Raw genomic sequence first — 18715 nt, forward strand, 5'->3', positions numbered from 1 at the left:
AAATTTTGAATCACAAAATCTATAGAAACTAAAAATGAATATTTGGAACTCTAAATGATTTTAAATAAAAATATATCTTAAGGCAAGTTTTGAATATTTGGAACTCTAAATGACAAGTATAATTAGATCACCAATGAAATTACTTTAGAAATTAATTAGATCGATGTAAATCCATGGCTTGTATAATAAACACGCTATATATTATTTGGAAACAACGCTACGAACCATCCGCTAATGATCCAGCCCATCAACCGCCATATATTCATCACTATGATATGCCATTATTTCAAGATGCAGTTTCAATAGAAGAATTTTTTCTATCTTCATAGATCAATGTTTGTTAACGAAATTTTATCCAAATATATTCATGTAGGGTCTTTTTTTTTGAAGGATTTGTTGTAGGATATATAATGGTCAAATAGGAACTCAATTTTGATACCCAGTTTATAAACTAAGCGTTTTTTAGTTTATCAAAAATATCACATGTTTCTTCATTTGTGAACTTTGAATATACAGATATAATATATTAATGTTGCTAAAGTAATATGAGCATTACATATTTTTTTCCGGGAAGACTATCTTCAAACTTTATATCATAGCATCAGAGATCGCCTGTAGAAGAAGAAAATAAATTCTTATCATTTCGGAAATAGTAATGGTTATATGAGCAATAAGACACGTATACTTACATTTCATAATGGCTTATACTTATATTATTAACATAGAATTTTCTCATATGATGAATGACTACATGGTTGATCACATGGTACATAGGATCACAACATCACGCACCGACACCGCCCTGGCCCGCCTCACGTCGTCGTCGTCGTCAGCACGCCGGCCCGCCTCACGTCATCGTCGTCAGCACACCGGCCACCGCGCCGACACGTATATATACGTCATTTGTATTCATATGTATTTCGTCCATGCGTTTCTATGTATACGGCGGAGCACCGCCGCCCTCGTTCACCCATGTGTACAGACATATATACGGCGGAGTGGAGCACCGCCACTCTTGTCACACCGCCCTTTCTCGTGCCCTAATTCGCCCTAGTACCGACGTAGTTCGTCCTAGTGTGGCGAATTGCGTCCGTGATCGAGGGGCAAGATTTAATAATGCATATTGTTTGTAGATTTTACGCATGTAATAAGCAAAGATTTGACGTACTATATATTGGTTTTGTTTTTTGAAGCTAGATGGCCGACCCGAGAAATATGGATGAGGAGGAGTTGATGATGAATTTGATCAACACTGGCACTCAAGTTGCCGGCGATGATGGTGCTAAAAATAACGTGCAAGAGGATGTAGATGACGGGAGTCAGTACTTAGCTCTTGAACAAAATGAGCAACAACATATTGGCCAAGTATATATTTTTTATTATTAGCTATATATATATATTATCATATGTCTTATGTGTGCTCATGACATTAAAAATAATGTTTATGTTTTGTAGCCCTCTGGATCGACATCAACAACTACAACGAAGAGTAAAAATGTTCGAGGTCCCAAAAAGCCATTGGAGGGTCGCTTCATCATCTCGGAGTTCAATGTGGATACAGGAGAACCCGGGGGGCCGAATAAAATGAAATTTGTGCACCACTGTGGTTACCTTGTACGGGACCGGCTCCCGATTAGTACCCGTGAATGGAAGAAGAAGACCAATGCTCCTCATATCAGTTTTGTCTCCGATCGTGACAAGGCGTTAATTTGGAATGATGTCTTGGTACATTTCACGCTCCAAACAGATGATTATGATGATATAATAGATGGTGATGAATTGAAGGAGCGAGTTAGGGATTGGGCAATGAAGAAGATGGCCACCCAGTTTCAGACTTGGAAGAAACACCTATACACGACGTATGTCAAGAAGAACATAGCACCAGATTTTACTGTCCCAGGCCCGATCTCAAAGCAGAGGCCCTATTGGGATGAGTTTGTACAGTACAAGACTTCAGAAGAGGGTGTGAGTCGGGTGATAAAGAACCAACGTAATGCCCAACAGAAGACATACCACCATACCTTGGGATCAGGTGGCTACCCGACTGCCATTAAGAAGTGGAACAAAATGGAAGCAGACCTTCTTGCCAAGGGTATCAGACCAGAATCACTCGAGTGGGGAGAACGTGCAAAGAATTGGTTTTTCGCTCATGGGGGAACACTAGACCAGGAGACAGGGAAGTGCGTTTATGGCGCAAGACTGCAAGAAGCAGCAGAAAGATTGTTTTATGCTCAGAGAGCTGCTGCTAGTGGTGAGTTCAGGCCCAACAGAGAGAAGGATGAGCTGACATACGCCATCGGGACTATTGAACATGGTGGCCGAACTAGAGGCAAAGGAAGTGTCTCGTGGGAGCATGGATTCCCTCAGGACAGACCTTCCTACAGAAGTCGCCAGAGAAAGAAGGAAGAAGAGGCACACCGGCTCTAGAGGTTGGAGGAAGCGGTGCGTGAAGCACAGGAGCGGGAAAAAAAACCTTGAAGCGAGAATGCAGGAGGAAATCAAAAGGCAAGTGCAAATAGCAGTGAGTGCAAGCAAGCAGGCATCAGAGCCAGGAATCAACATTAGCCAATCTGTTCAGTTGAAAAGCAGCTGCGCTTCCACGGAGATACCAAATCAAGGGGACACAGGACTGCGCTTCCCTGTGGATGACGTCACTGAACCTTGTACAACGTGTGAGCTACACATTCCGAAGGAGAATTCCACAATCAAGGTGGCTATCGGTCTTGTTAATCCTATCGACCGAACCAAGACACCAAGGATTCATGGGAATATAATCCAAGAAGGATATGCCACCATCTCGGTAGATAAAGCTGAAAAAGGTTTTAGTGATTTGCCTCTTGACATTCCTGGAGGTGATGGCGAGAAGACTCTAGGAGAAGCGGAGAAGACATTCATTCTATGGCGCAAGCGCTACATCATCATTCCAGGGATGTCGGCTCCACCTCCTTCTGAACTACCTCACCATAGGTACGTGCGGATGAAAACACTACATCATTAATTTGTATTGGCTTAAATAATTAACAATCTGCTCATAATAATATGTCATTCCTTTTTTTGTAGCAGATCCTCCCCCAACCTAAATCCAATTGTTCAATCGCCAGATCATCATAGTGCTCTGTACGATGACATTGTGTTGGAAGACGAGGCTGCATCCACACCCTCTCCAAGGAGGTCTCCAACGCCACAGCCGCCACCTCCAAGGAGGTCTCCAACGCCGCTGCCAACACCTCCAAGGAGGTCTCCAACGCCGCTGCCAACACCTCCAAGGAGGTCTCCAACGCCTCCCCCGCCCCCGCCTACCAAGAAGCCTAGCAAGAGGCCAGCCCCTCGAACAAAGAATCAGTCCCCGCCTGCAAAGAAAGCCACCGTGAAACCAAGGGCTATTCCCAAAATAATATCTGAAGAGAAGGAAGAAGGAACTGATGCATATAAAAAAGACATGTCTAGATTCTATGACAAACTTAAAATGAATCAAGAAGCAAGGAGAAACCCAGAGAAACCGTACTTCTTCGTAGCTCCGGATATTTTAAGAAAAAAGGTGACTTCTTACCAGCATCAACAGCGGGAATCTCGTAAGCCGTCCAAATCAACGTTATCAGACTATGACCGCACTCTCACCAAGTCAATTGAGGCGGCACAGAAAAAGAAGCGGGCAGGGAAAGGAGTTGCCCAACTCGGACAACAAGCGCACCAATCAATCCCCCCGCTAGTTGTTGGTAATGAATATGGTTCGAATTTAGGATTAATGCATCAGGCAAACATACCTCCGGATGTCGATTTGGATCACCTTGGTGAATTTCTTGATGAGACTGGTCTCGACCTTTACCAGATGTTTGGTGATGGAAAAATTGAGAGTGCGGCGGAGGTTGATATTTGGAAGAAAAAATTTATACTAGGCCAGAGTCTATACAACCCTCAAGCCTTATCTGATCTGGGGACGCAAATGTACCTGCTAAACAAGTGGTACATGCAGGCGTCTACCAGTGGAGACTTCTGCGTTGGTGTCAGAATTAGAGACGAACATTGGTTCCGTGGCGATGATGTTATGTATGTTGACTTTGCAGAATTTCATCAACTATGCCACCTTACCTCTCTGGACAAAGTTATCATTAGCTGCTATTGCCTGTAAGTAATAATTCTTTCGATCTATTATTAAACTCATCATATGTGTGCATATGCATATAAATTATCCTAACAAGTACTATATATATGCAGATTTACAATGACAGAGCTCAGAAAGGAAGGCTGCAATGAAATTGGTTTTGTTGATCCCCATATAGTATTCAAAGACCCAATTACTCCAATGACTAATTGGAAGTCTGAGTCAGAGAGTAACATCATGAACTTCTTAGTGAACCAACGCCACAAGAAGGATATACTCTTTCCCTATAACTTCAAGTGAGTGTTAATCATGTCGATCATAGCCTTAATGGCTCATATGTTGATTCTAGTTAATTAATGAGTGTTATGCGTTATATCCTATAAACACATGCAGCAATCACTGGATATTGATGGACATCGATCTGGTGAAAAGTCACTTGATAATCTATGACTCGATGAGAAAACCACAACAAGACTACCAAGATATGATAGATATTATCCAGAGGTAATTTCGGGATCTCTAGCAACTATATATACACACAAACATGATGATTAACTATATCTGATGACGTGGCAAATTTTTTATTGGGCAGTGTTTGGAAAACCTTTATTGAGAAGCAACACATGGAAAAATGCAAAGCGCCACTGAATGTAATCCCATTGAAAGTAAGTCCCCTGAATCGCATCATCTTTATTAATTAAACATATAGCTTTCACCGGATCACCAGATTGGATGACAAATCTTTTTCTCGTAAAGTGGTGTCTGAGGCAGGAACAGGGGAACAACTACTGTGGTTACTATGTTTGCAAGTTTATCAAGGTGCTCTCCCAAAGAACTCCTACAGAGAGACTCAAAGTACGTTAAAAATACACTATATATTCATTTAATTATTATTATTGATTGTGTTACTATGTCTTTATATATATATATATATATGTACATATATTAATTTATTTTCCTTTAATTCAAACCTGTAGACTCGATGGTTGGAGGAAAAGGTCATACGGCAAGACCAAATCAAAGCAATTCAAGAGTCTATAGCCGGATTTTTTAATGAGCAGGTCATCGATTCCAAGGGCGAGTTCTACTTCGACCCAACACTGCCATTGAAGCCAAGCTAGAGGATGAGAAGAAACTTGTTATGTCACAACAACTATAATGCAATCTTTTGTAATATATGCACATGAAATAATATAATGTAAAATACACATATGCATGCATGCATGTAAATATATATATGATGCATGCATATATATATATATATATATATATATATATATATATATATATATATATATATATATATATATATATATATATATATATATTTCTATGCTTGAATTGTGTGATTTAATACGTTCATTGTGCTTGAACCGAAACATACTATATGCGCATATAAATGTATAATTAGCAGCGTACAATACGACTTCGAAAACCTATTTTGAAAAGAAAACAAAAAAATGAAAAGAAAAGAAAAAAGAAAAAAACCTTTAGTCCCGGTTCGTATTACCAACCGGGACTAAAGGTGCCGGCCATCGTGGCATGTCAGGAGGCACCTTTAGTCCCGGTTGGTGTTACCCACCGGGACTAAAGGTCCTCCTTTAGTCCCGGTTCCTGACCCGGGACTAAAGGACCCCCCCTTTAGTCCCGGATGCTTGCTCCCGGGTGGGGAACCGGGACTAGAGGAGGTTCCCCACCGGGAGTAAAGCTTGGTTCTCTACCAGTGCCTGGAATTATTCCAACTATGAATGTTGTGCTAATAATTTATACTATATTTGATCACCTGGATTAAGGGTAAACGAACGAGCCCTTAAACTTGTTTCCCCTTCTTTCCTTCCTATAAATGGATTCTCATATATATATTCATAATTTCGTCCATGGATGCAATCAAGCTACAATTCCTCCCTCGCGGCCTCTGGCAAGCAAAGCCATGGACCTCACAGTGGCCATGAGAGCCACCAAACTCCTAAGGGCATGTACAACTCACAGACGGGAGGTCATCTGTAAGAGCCTCGAATCTGATGTACAGACAATTAGAGAGACAGATCGTACAACCCATAGACAAGGGGGCGTATGTAAACTGTTTAATGCTTTGCATGTAGCCAAGATCATTCGTGAATATCATTTTGTATACCATTGTGCTGCTATTTGATACAAAACAGATAGTTCAATATATGGTCACAGAAAAACACAAACTAGCCCTGCTTGCTTTGATAACTTGATCACAGAAAATAGAGTTCGGCATTAAAAAAAACATTCACAACCTGTTCGCTGATTGATTTCTGGGCTGATAAGTCTGGTTGGTACTGATTTGTTGTGAGAGAAAAACACCGTTAGCTGACTGATAAGTCCTGGCTGAAACCAATAAGCGAACATGCTGTCAGTCTCATACAGTCTATTACTAAAAGAACGAATCAGGAAAACAAAGCAAGTGAAAAAAACGGATGAGGAAGCACCGCACGGGAAGGATCTGAAGCATCCGAGATTTTTGCCGAGAGCAAAAACGCGGGCTCTCGGCAAAGAAAATGTTTGCCGAGCGCGGCTCTCGGCAAACACCGGCCGTCGACAAGTGACAGGATTGCCGTGGGCCTGCATCTCGGCAAGCAACAGCTCTTGGCGAAGTGGGCCATTTTGCCGAGAGCCGCGCTCGGCAAAAAATGCCCGTCGGCAAAACGGTCCTTTGCCGTAGGCCGCGCTCTCGGCAAAATCAGGCTCTCGGCCCAATGGTATTTTGTATACTATTTGGTCTGGTGAAAGTCAGGTAGTGCAGAGCACCAGCAAGAGCACGATATAGTCGATGCCATTAGACATGGGCACCATCACCAGAAACCTTGGCATGAGTGTCGGCAAGTGTAGTGCAAGGCTTGCAATCAAACATATAGGCCCAAGCAAGGATGTCAACCATATACTGCTGCTGAGAGAGAAAAAGTCCACTAGCACGACGGGCAACAGAAACTCCCAGGAAATTATGCAAAGGGACAAGATTCTCCATCGAGAACTCCTAGGTCAAAGCAGCAATAATGCAACAAAGTAGAGACTCAAACGAAGTAGTGAGCCCAATATCATTGACATAGAGCAGTAGGTATGTCGTGTTAACACCATGGCGATAGACAAGAAGGGAAGTGTTAGACCAGGCACCAACAAACCCCATGGAGAGAATATGAGAGGCGAACCGATTGTACCACATACAGGGCACCTTCTTCAGACCAAAGAGACTTATTCAGGCGACAGACACAACCGAGGTGAGTGGAGTCGAGAAATCCAGATGTTTACTCATAATACACGGTCTCCTGCAGAGTTCTATGTAGAAAAGCATTTTTGACATCCAACTAATGAATAGGCCACTCATGAGACAATGCAACGTTAAGAACCGTTCTGACAGTCATTGGCTTAACCACTGGGCTGAAGTCGTCTCATCATAGTCAATCGAGAACTGCTCCGGTACACCTCTTTCAAAAAAAATACACGTATCTTAAACCAGCCATTTAATTAATTAACATTTTTCCTAACGTCTGTGCCAGCCCCTACGCCCAGCCCGTGTCCAGCCCAGATCGACCCGGACTATCTCATCCTCTGATTTCGATCTGTTCACGCGTTCAGATGGGCGGCAATCAACGATGGCGGCGGAGCTCTACGCTTTATGTACAACGTATACTTCCGTTCTGTCATGGCATGCATTCCTCTTCCGTGTCCAACACATGTCCAGCCAATCTCATTCCTCTCAACGAGCGAACATGGTGGTACTCGACGCCTGACGGAATGCAGAACAGTCCGCCTCCGCCATAGCTCATCACCATAGCATCCATACTTTTCCAGATCATTCATAATTGATATAGTTATAGTGGCTTGCAGCATCATAGTACATGGATACTCTTAGGGTACAGTGTGACAAAATTACTGCACAGAGATGATACTTGCTAAATTGACGGTTCACCCTGACTCCAAATGCAATACATACATACAAGAGACAAGCATCAGTCTAGGTCATGGTCTCGGGCAAAGCGGACCTCCTCGAGGGGCAGGAGCTGGCTGCAGACATCAATCACGGCCATGGCACAATTCAAAGAGGTGCTGCGCACATGAGCGCCGCTGCCGTAGACAGTCCGGACATTGAGGGCCACCGGCCAGATCAGGTCAAGAGGCTGGACGAGATCATAGTCAGGGAGCAGGAGTTCGGTTATGGGCCGGGCACGGGCTGAGCATGGTAGGGGCTGGGCTAAGACGGGACCTCAATGAAAAATTAAGATAATGGTTAATTAGGGTTGCCTTAAGATGCGTGCAATTTTCTAAAAGAGGTGTACTGGAGCAATTCCCTTGTCAATATTGAGGCACTGAGTAAACCCCCAAAACAAACCCAACGTTCCTTGTACCAATCAAGAGAGCCATAAGAGGTGAACTTGCGGTGATAAACCCACTTCCCGTAACCACATTGGCATCATGACGGCGAAGAACCAGATCCCAAGTATCATTATGCTACAGAGCAGTGAACTCCTCAATCATAGCATCCCGCCAATTAGGATCGGCAAGAGCACCATGATACATCTTCTGAATGGGAGAGAGCGTCATGGCATGGAGGTTGAGCCGCTGCACTGGAAGATGAAAGCCCCGCTTGCCGCGAGTGTCCATGGCATGGTCATTAACATGCGGAGTAACTAGGGCAGCCATTGGAGGAAGAGGATCGTGCGACGACAGTGCCAAGGCGAGTTGCTGGGAGCAATTAGCGTCATAGAGGTGATTGGTGGAGAGGTGGCCGTGGTGCTGTTGGCAGCAACCGGAGACGAGACGTCAACCGGAGCAGCAGATCCGACCAGATGGTGGGCGCCGGAGGTGGGTTAAGGGCCACATCCATGCTGGCAACAACTCGTGCCGACGAAGTAGCGGGGGCAGTAGGGACAGGACCTGGATGGCTGGGAGTACCTGCAGGCAAAGCTCACAAACCAATGGGTGAAATAACATAATCATCTGCGAAGAGGAAATCAAAGTCATATGAAGGAGGTGTCGCAACGCAGAGTAGGGGAACCATATTTCATCAAAGATGACATCTCGAGAAATAATAACACAATTGGACGTGAGATCAAGGCACTTATTATAACCTTCGTGGTCTGATGGATATCCAAGAGAGACTCACAAGGTGGAACGAGGGCTGAGTTTATGCGATGTAGTGGCGAAAAGATTAGATAGCAGGCGCACGCTAATATACGCAAGTGCGAATAGTCTGGTGGGGTGTTATAAAGGGCATGGTGGGGTGTGTTGGAGGACAACATATTGGAGGGATGATGGTTAAGGAGATAGGTCATTGTGTGAAGAGCTTCAACCCAAAAGGATGGGGGAGGTTGGCCTGGAAAAGTAATGAGCACGTAATATTATTAGTGGACCGAATGAGATGCTCAAGAGCTTACCATTTTGGGAATACGTGTATGGGCACAACATACGAAGAACTACACCTTTAGTGAGAAAGAAGTATCAGGATGTGGCGTTGTTGAAATCATGACCATTGTCATACTGGACGGATTTAATAGTGCAACCAAACTGTGTGGCAACATAAGCAAAAAATTGTGCATAGTAGGAAACGTTTCAGACATTAAATGAAGAGGGAACATCCGCCATGAAGCAAATGGCTCCTTCATCCTGACGGTGGCAGGTGCGACGACGGCGCAGGCATGTAGCGGCTACTTTGTTCCTTTCCATTTCCCTTGACCGGAGCAGGGGAGGGAGGCTCAGAGGCTCATAAGAGGACATGTCTGCATCCAAGAACGAGAGCTTGTCCTGCCTTGGCCAAGAGGAGGAGCCGGTGGCAGGTGACTCATGTGTGTAGAGCATATGGCCACACAGCACCCAAACAACGCGGGGGACAGAGCGGTGACAACGGTTGCTGCAAGTAGCGGTAGTGCTTGGGGGAAGGGCTTGTTGATCCCCAGAGCCCTAGGACGGAGAACCATGGAGGTTGTCCATGGGCTTGCGACAAGGCGAACGAAAGGAGGAGCAGAGAGGTGGACACTGGGGCCGCAGCAGCCACCGACGGTTTGGGGGGGTTGGGGGGGTGGACGCCGGGGCCGGAGTGGCCGCTGATGACGGGGGAGAGGCTCAGAATGTAAAAAAAAACTATTTACAAAGATACTTGCTTTAAGTGAAGAACTACACAACGGATGATTGTTTTTAAGTGAAGAAGTATAACAGTAAATGAATGTGAAAAAAAAGTAATTTTACAGTCAATATATAATACACAATGATGCCCATAGGCCACCAGAGGCAACCCATACAACAGTGATGAATGTAAATCAAGCCAACTCTTTTGAATCTCGGAGCAAGGCAGAGGATGCTGACTCGGAAGAGAGCTTGGAGTGGCCACCAGTTGTTGTGGTCGCGGAAGAGGATCTCTGAACGGACAAGGCACCGATAGCACGTCCAGTGACGGCGAACTCCGACACCGTCCTGTACATCTGAGGCGTGAGCTCTGGAAGCCTGACATCCTCTGACTGCAAGACGTGCATGGCCTGCTCGATGGACGGCCGCTCGCTCTGGTCAGGGTGCGCGCACCAGAGCCCGACGACGAGCACCCTCTCCATGCACCTGTCACCGGCCTCGTCGCCGGCGGCCCTCAGCCGCTCATCTGCCGCGTCAAGGATCGCATTCCGGCCGTACAGGCCCCATATCCACTTGACCAGGACGAAGTGTGTGCTGCCTTCCAGCAGGATGACGGGGCACCGGCCGGAGACAATCTCGAGGAGGACGATGCCGAAGCTGTAGACGTCGGAGTAGGTGCTCGGGTGGTGCGTGTTGACGAACTCCGGGTCGATGTATCCCGCCGTGCCCATCACGGCCCTGGTGGTTTGCCACCGCGCGCCGTGGTCACTGAGCCTGGCCAGGCCAAAGTCGCCAAGCCTGGTGCTGAGGGACTCGTCTAGCATGATGTTGCTGGGTTTGATGTCGCCGTGCACCACACACTGCTCCCACTCCTGATGGAGATACCGCAGCGCGGATCCCAAACCAAGGATGATCTGGTACCTACATATACAACAAAATCTATCAGGAAGAGGTGGACTATTATTAACTTAAAGTGAGCATTAGTCTTAATCTAAAGTACCAGCCAATATGAATAATAATATAAAATAATAATCCTTAAATATGCATCTAAACTACCACCTCTACTATTAGAAGTAACCTAATGTAGACCATATATAAATCTAAATTACATACATCAATATTAAAAACTCACAGTATTTCAATAATCTCTCTAAATATTGAAAAATCAACTCAAGTTATGCATGCCACATATAATTAAGCATGTTGATTTCCAAATCAAATACATAGCTAAAGCTAAGGTTTTAACTAAATGTGTGTTGAGTACACATAGAAATTGGTATGCAAAGGTGGAAAATATTAATGGGATGACAAACTATATATAAAGTAACTCGTAGCTAATGTCTACCACAAGAAGATATATAAAGATGACAAAGTAGCTATATTTGTATTCTATAATAATTAGGTTCAACAGTCATTTAAATGTTGCATGGTACCTATTTTATTTTCATTTAATCGACCGCTTATCTCATTTAAAACACCATTTTAGACCATTTCACCTGAACAATGGCTAATTAGTGGGTCATAGACTCTATACCAGATCATTTAGTGTTTAGGAAACCAGTGATTATAATTAAAACATGTGAGAGAGTATCAACTTAACATAAGTCAAATACACATGGAAGTGCGACGCAAAGGGGGGAAATATGAATTAGGACAGAAAATATATGACGCAATAGTATTTAATGCCTATCACAATGCAACATGATAAAAGAAAAGAAAGCTTTATAAAGAGTATTATATTCGAATTTATGAACATATGAGAGATAATTTCAACTAAACATATGCCTAACAAGCGTCAAGATGTGATGCAAAGTGGATAATTATGAATTGCGATAGAAAATTATATAGAGCGCAGTTGGCAACTAAAGTCTATATATCACAATTGAATGCAGCCAAGAAAGTATCCATACAAGTATTATGTTAGAATATGAAGAAAATAAGAGAAAGCAAAGATGGACAGTTTGATTAATCATGTGCCATAACTTTGTACATAAATCTCAATAATATTACATCCACATTAATATTCAAAAGATGTGCCAAAAATAAATTATAAAAGTCCTCACAAAAATTAGAAACAAACGGTGATCAATTCAACAGACTGCAATCACAATCGAGATATTAGCATTGGATCGACCTATATATCCTACAATCATAACAGCAATCACCCACCACTACATACTAACTCTCCAATCTTCATTCAAGTTAGCCACATATAGCATTACAAAATAATTTGAAGTAACTGCCTGATTTATTTATATCTAAAATAGCCACCTCTGTCATTTCATAAAAAAATAATAGCTAAAGTAATTTTATCAACAACAAGATGAAAACTAATTTGAAGAAGCCTCAAAATTTGCATTAAAATTACCAACATCGCCATGATTTAAAATAACATAAATTGAACCCTCCATATTTGCATATAAATTATCTACCATTTTTACAAAAATATTCCAAAGTATTTATATGTGTGCTTCTAAACCATAAATACCTACACTCATTGATATATTAAAATAAAATCAAGACACACATGCGCTATGTGTGCCACCATTTTTCATCACATATGCGTATATATTTGATGTCAAACATATAGCTTAAGCTAAACTTTCAACTAAACACATATATCAAATAAACATGGAGATGCGATGCAAGAGGATAAATGACAAATATGGATAAAATTACATATAGAGTAATTTTGGTGACTAGAAATTATTACAACAGGACAAAGTTAAAGAAGGATGTACTGTATCTATATAATTTTTGTAATTGAACGTGGACAAATTAGAGGAGCAGACATAAACAACTCTGATAACCATGAGGCTCGGTGTGCTGAGTTTACCCTTAATCTTCTGACACTTATACATGTCTCTTATTATTGCTAGTCGACAGTGTTTTCAAGGCGTCGCTTAGGCGTCGGGGTGCTCCAGGCTCGCCTTAGGGGTAAGGCGGTGCCTCGTCGCCTTATGCACATGTTGATGCCCCCTCGATTCCGCCGTCTCCTTGTCGATTCCGCTCGGAACAGCGAGGGAGGAGAGCAGAGCAGCGCACCCGGAGAGAGGGGAGGAGCCACGGAAGGAAGCACGGAGCGCATCCAGAGAGGAGAGGAGCCGCGGAAGGAAGCAGAGAGCGCATCCGGAGAGGAGAGGAGCGGGGGAGAGACGAGCGGAAGCGAACGAGTCGAACGAGTCATGGTCTCGTGGAGAAGAGGGTCGTGGTCTCGTGGGGAAGAGGAGCAGCGCTGGAGAGGTAGGGGCACATGGGCCTCCTGGTGGGCTGGGCCAGCCCACTTCTTACTCCTCCTCTCTTTTTCTTTTTTAGTTTTTTTTCATCATCTACTACTCTAAGCTGTTGTTTAAAGTTTTTCTTAAATTCATAAGGCGTCACCTTGCCTCACGCCTTAGTCGCCTAAGCATAAGGCGGTAGTCACTCGTCTCGCCTCACCTTACCGCCTTGAAAACATTGATCTATGCATGATAAATTGATAATTAATTAACTACTTGGATGATTATATGTTTTATTTACCTTTCTGGCCACGTCAGAAAGCTCTCGCTGTCGCTGCTGTGGAGATGCTTGTCGAGGCTGCCTTGTGCTACCAGCTCGTAGACAAGCAGGAGGCCGTGGCGGCTGTCGCACCAGCCCAGGAGCTGCACGAGGTTGCGATGCTTGAGCCGGCTGATGATCCTCACCTCCGCCTCAAACTGCATCCTCCCTTGCGCCGACGACTCCGATGATAACATCTTGATGGTCACCGGGCGCTCTTCGCCGGCAACAGCGAGCTTACCCCTATAGACACTTCCAAAGCCACCGCGACCGAGCTTGCCATCATCGGCAAAGTTGTTGGTGGCGGCCGCCAGCTCGCGGTACGTATACCGCCTAGGGCCGCTGGCAGCCACTCCTCTCTCGAGCTCGGCCCTGCTGTCGTCTTGTTCTTGGTAATCGTTGTCGTCGTCGCTGCTTCCATTTGGTGGTACTCCTCTTCCTCCCAACGATCTTCTTCTTTTGCGTTTCTGCTGCCGTACTAGAAAGGCCAGAACGGCTGCACATGCCAAGAGAAATAGCAGAGGCACTAGCACCGCGATTATCAGGATTCCTACTGATCTCTTCTTGGGATTCTGGATGCTGTGAGGTGTCAGAGGCAGCAGGGCTGGTGCCGGCGCTGGTGGTTCCTGCAGGGTGGATGTGAATGACCATGATAGTATCTGGTGCAGCTCGGCGTAGCTGCCAGTCGCCGCTGAGAAGCCCACGGTGACATACTCTGGCAGGTATTTGCGCAGATCGATAGTTTTGTTGACATTGTACCATGTGTTGTTGATGTTGAGATCAGCAACTAGCAACTTGGTGATATTGTTGTACCAGACGATGGCCATCTTGGTGAAATTGGACTTGAGGTTATTGTTCTGCGACGTGATGTTGGTGGATGCCGTGGAGTTGAGGGAGTTGACGTCGATTCCGATATGGCCGTCGCTTATATCGTCGTATTCCGGATTCAGAAAGGTGTCAAACTCCACCGCGATGATACCGGCGGTATCATTCCAGGACTTGGATTCCCTAGGGAGGATGCCCAAGGCGCCCCCTCTGCTGTCGCCGGCAGGCTTACCAGACTCGGGAGGGACGAGGAAGAAGGCCAGCCCGTCACCACTCAAACCACTGCCAACGGGGATTATGTTGAAGTGGAAGGTGGTGGTGAAGCTGGCCATCTCGCCACTAGGTCTGTCCCATAGCCGCATTGCTTCCACGTATTGAGCCCGGCCGACGCTCCACATGATGTCTTTTGTCAGGTGAAGCCCTTCCGTATCCTCGATGGTCGCATCGCTGGTGCAGTTTAGCAATTCACGGAGGTTAGCAGGGCTTTGTGGATGGGAGAAGCTGAGGTTGAAGGACAGCGAGCCAGCCCCCGGGACATGGATGGACAGTAGCATCCATAAATAGCAGCAGAGGCTGCTGCAGGAGACGACGTTGAGGCCGGAGGAGGAACGGCAGCTCACTCTCACTACGGCCATTGTTACTTACTAGCTAGCATTTGGTCTGTGGTTTGGACAAGGAAGAAGGACACAAAATCTTGGAACAACTAATTAATCTTGGAACAACTAATTAATACCATATATGCTTGTACCAAACCGACAAATAGAGCCCCATCGTTTGGGCGTTTGGCTGTTGTTTTATCAGTCACAGACCAACGGGGGTCACAGAGACCAGTCACAGCGAAGCTACTACGCAGTCTCCAATTCGTTTGATTGTGAGTCTGTGACAGCGACTGGGCCAGCGTAGACTTTTCTCTACTCAGAGCTTAGACTTTTGTTTGACTCGGTTATTCTTTTTTTTTTCGAAAGATCCATTACCGGCTTTCATTGATAAGAGCGAAGCAGTATAATTACAGGAGTATTTTGCACAAGATGCACCAATTTTCGCACGGTGTCACTACGGAGTGACCCCGTGCCACCCCTAGACTTCTTTTCTGAGATTACATAAATGTTTTTCGGCTAATATTGAGGATGAAAATCATCTAAACCCCAGGGACCGCCGTGTCCTGCCCTGCTTGGCCCCCTGCTGGGAGCACCGTCTGCAGCCCTGCATTGCCTGCTCGGATCCACGGGTTGGCCTCTTCTCTGATGGCGATGAAGGCTTGGTCCATTGTTCTGTATGCTCCATTGAAGATGCGATTATTCCTCTCCTTCCAGATCATCCACGCAGCCAACATGGTGACCGTCCGCACCCCATTTCTCCCTGCTCCCTGTCCACTATCTCCCAGATCGATGAATAATACAAGTCCTCCCGCGTGACTGCGTGAGTCAAATATCTTTTCTGACCACAGACTGCCCATTGGATCAAGGGCATGCAATTAGTAATACAAGTCCATCAACACGTGCTTTCATATTAAATGGTATGTTTTTTTCTCTTTTTGTTCATTTTCTAACACAATAGTTTTTTCATCCATATCCATAGTTTTTTTCTTTACATGACATCTCTGTGTATCTTCAGTATATTTTAGTTAAAAACTAAACCTAAACTATGGTGTTCTCTTGTTGCAGCCCATATCTTCATGAATCTAAATTTTCGGCCATGTATTTCTCTCAGCCAGGGCTCTGTGTGGTTGATTCACCATTTCTGTTTAGCGTTAGCCAAAGCGAATTGCCATCCCGGGATACGCTGCCGGGCTTTAGGGTGGGGTGAAGCTAAGCTTGAAGGAGAACGAGCTAGCACAATGGAAATGGATGGCCGGCATCAAGAAGCAGTAGTATAGAGGCACACTACTGGAAACCCATCCTTTGTCGAGAGCTTCTGGGTTTGCCGGGAGCTAGATCTCGGGCACTCGACAAAGGCTCTATTTGCCGAGGGCCAGCCCCAGAAGCCCTCGGCAAATCTAGGCCCTCGGCAAAGAGGCCAGGCCCTCGGCAAAGAAACGGCCCTCGGCAAAATAAATCTTTGTCGAGGGCCTAGCCCTCGGCAACTATGGCCGGATGGGTCACGGTGGCCACTGGCGTCAGTCTTTGCCGAGTGCCTGCCGTCAGGCACTCCGCAAAGATTTTTTATTTTTTTTAAAAAATATATTCTTTGCCGAGTGCCAATGGCTAGGCCCTTGGCAAATATCTCCTTTGCCGAGGGCCAGGCTAGGCCCTCGGCAATTTTTTTTTTTTGGTTTTTTGAACCCTGTTTTTTTGTGGTGCTATAATACATTATTTAAAACTCAATTTTAAAATTTTGACCAATTTTGACTTTTTTATATATTTCCCTAATTTATTTCTTTTCGTTGATTTTTTCGAATATTTCAAATTTGAACTGTAGGTGGATGGAATAATGCAATTTAGTGATTCAAAAAATGTTATTCATGGTATTTGGTGTATGTTGAGTCCCTATCCACGAACTCGCATCAAATTTCGGGCATCTTTTTCACGTAACACGACGAGGAACTTGTCGGAAAAGTGTTTTTAAATTATATAAAATCCATACGAAGTCCAAAAATCACAAAAATCCATACGAAGTCCCCTCCCCGCCCTGACCCAGCCCCCAGGCCGCCCCCGTCGCCGGCTGCTGTTGGAGGGGAGGAGGCAGAGGGTGAAGTAGGAGGAAGAAGAGAAGGAGAAGAGGAGAAGGAGGAAGGGGAAGAGAAGGAGAAGAAGAGGAAAAGGAGAGAAGGAGAAGAAGGGGAAGAAGGAGAGGAGGAGGTGGAGAAAGAGAAGAAGGGAAGAGGAGAAGCGAAGAGAGAAGGGAAGAGGGGGAGAGGAGTACTCCGACGCCGCTCGACCTCGCCGGAGAAGAAAGCGACCCCCGCACCGCGACGCCCGACTCCACCACAACCCTAGGTAAAACTCTCGTTGTCGGCCTTCGTGCCGTATGTGGTTGTGTGGGCCTTCGTGCCATAAATTGATATGAGGGCCTTCGTGCCGTTGTGGATGTCGGCGTTCGTGCCGTTGTTTCTTGCAGGTTTTGGAAACCTCCCCGTGCAGGGGAGGTGCTGCCGAAATTTTCAATTGAGTCTAATCTTTTTGTATTCCTAGATTACTAGATGCAATCTCTAAGTTCCAAAACAGTTTTTCCGGATTACTCACACATGCAATCCCTGCTCCTTTGTGCAGCCTCCGTCCGTGGGTTCCAATCATCCCGGTAGTGCGTCACCGGGTGATCCCGCCTTTCCTTCACCACCGTCTCATAGGGTAGCTTGATGAGGACTCGTGCTAGGTGATGTGGTTGGACTTTAGCGTGATTTGTGGTTTATGGTTGTGACATGTGCTTAGATTTCATGAACTTGTCGTAATAAACATGTGAATGATGATGAACATGTGACTTATCGTTGTAATATATTGTGATTTGTGGTTCATAATTATGGTTGTGATATATTGTGAGAAAATGGGTTCTGTGATATATATATATATATATATATATATATATATATATATATATATATATATATATATATATATATAAAATGCTTGTGTCGATGGAATGCAAAAAAACAAAAAAAATTTAAATTTCTGCCTCTTTGCCGAGGGCAATGACCAAGACCCTCGGCAAAGAAGGGTCCTTTGCCGAGGGCCGTCCCATTGCCCTCGGCAAATATTCTTTGGAAAAATTCTGCAACATTTCTTTTCTGAGGGCCATGGTTGGAGGCCCTCGGCAAAGACTTTTTGAAAAAAAAATTAAAATTTCTTTGCCGAGGGCCCGCGTGGAAGCCCTCGGCAAAGATTTTTTTTTTAAAAAAAGAATAATTCTTTGCCGAGGGCCGTCCCATTGCCCTCGGCAAAGATTTTTTGGAAAAAATCTGCAACATTTCTTTGCCGAGGGCCATGGTTGGAGGCCCTCGGCAAAGACTTTTTGAAAAAAAAATTAAAATTCTTTGCCGAGGGCCCCCGGAGACGGCCCTCGGCAAAGACTCCGTCCCCGGCGCCGGCGCCGTGACGGCTGCTTTTCTTTGCCGAGTGCCGCTCCAGCCCTCGGCAAAGGCTTTGCCGAGTGCCCGATAAAGGGCCCTCGGCAAAGACCCTCTTCGCCGACTCAAAATTCCCCGAGAGCTCTTTGCCGAGGGCCGCTCTCGAC

At 45.0% G+C, this 18715-nt stretch overlaps 1 protein-coding gene across 1 annotated transcript; it reads right to left on the bottom strand.

Annotated features, from left to right (window-relative positions):
- Positions 1–10380: 10380 nt before the first annotated feature.
- LOC136508950 (L-type lectin-domain containing receptor kinase IX.1-like) lies at positions 10381–15155 on the bottom strand. Its single transcript, XM_066503730.1, has 2 exons — positions 13706–15155; positions 10381–11107 (listed from the first exon to the last, which is right to left on the bottom strand). Exons 1-2 carry the CDS (start codon positions 15100–15102, stop codon positions 10381–10383), a joined length of 2124 nt encoding a protein of 707 aa, XP_066359827.1. The 5' UTR covers positions 15103–15155.
- Positions 15156–18715: the final 3560 nt, after the last annotated feature.

Source organism: Miscanthus floridulus, chromosome 15 (genome assembly GCF_019320115.1).
Source record: "Miscanthus floridulus cultivar M001 chromosome 15, ASM1932011v1, whole genome shotgun sequence".
Classification (NCBI taxonomy): Eukaryota; Viridiplantae; Streptophyta; class Magnoliopsida; order Poales; family Poaceae; genus Miscanthus; species Miscanthus floridulus.

What these genes read in the sequence shown, in the direction of transcription:
- LOC136508950 (XM_066503730.1), bottom strand. Translation starts at nt 15,102, where the DNA reads ATGCTACTGTCCATCCATGTCCCGGGGGCTGGCTCGCTGTCCTTCAAC. An exon ending in TTTCTGACGTGGCCAGAAAG is followed by an intron (nt 11,108 to 13,705) that starts GTAAATAAAACA and finishes TTGTATATGTAG; the next exon opens with GTACCAGATCATCCTTGGTT.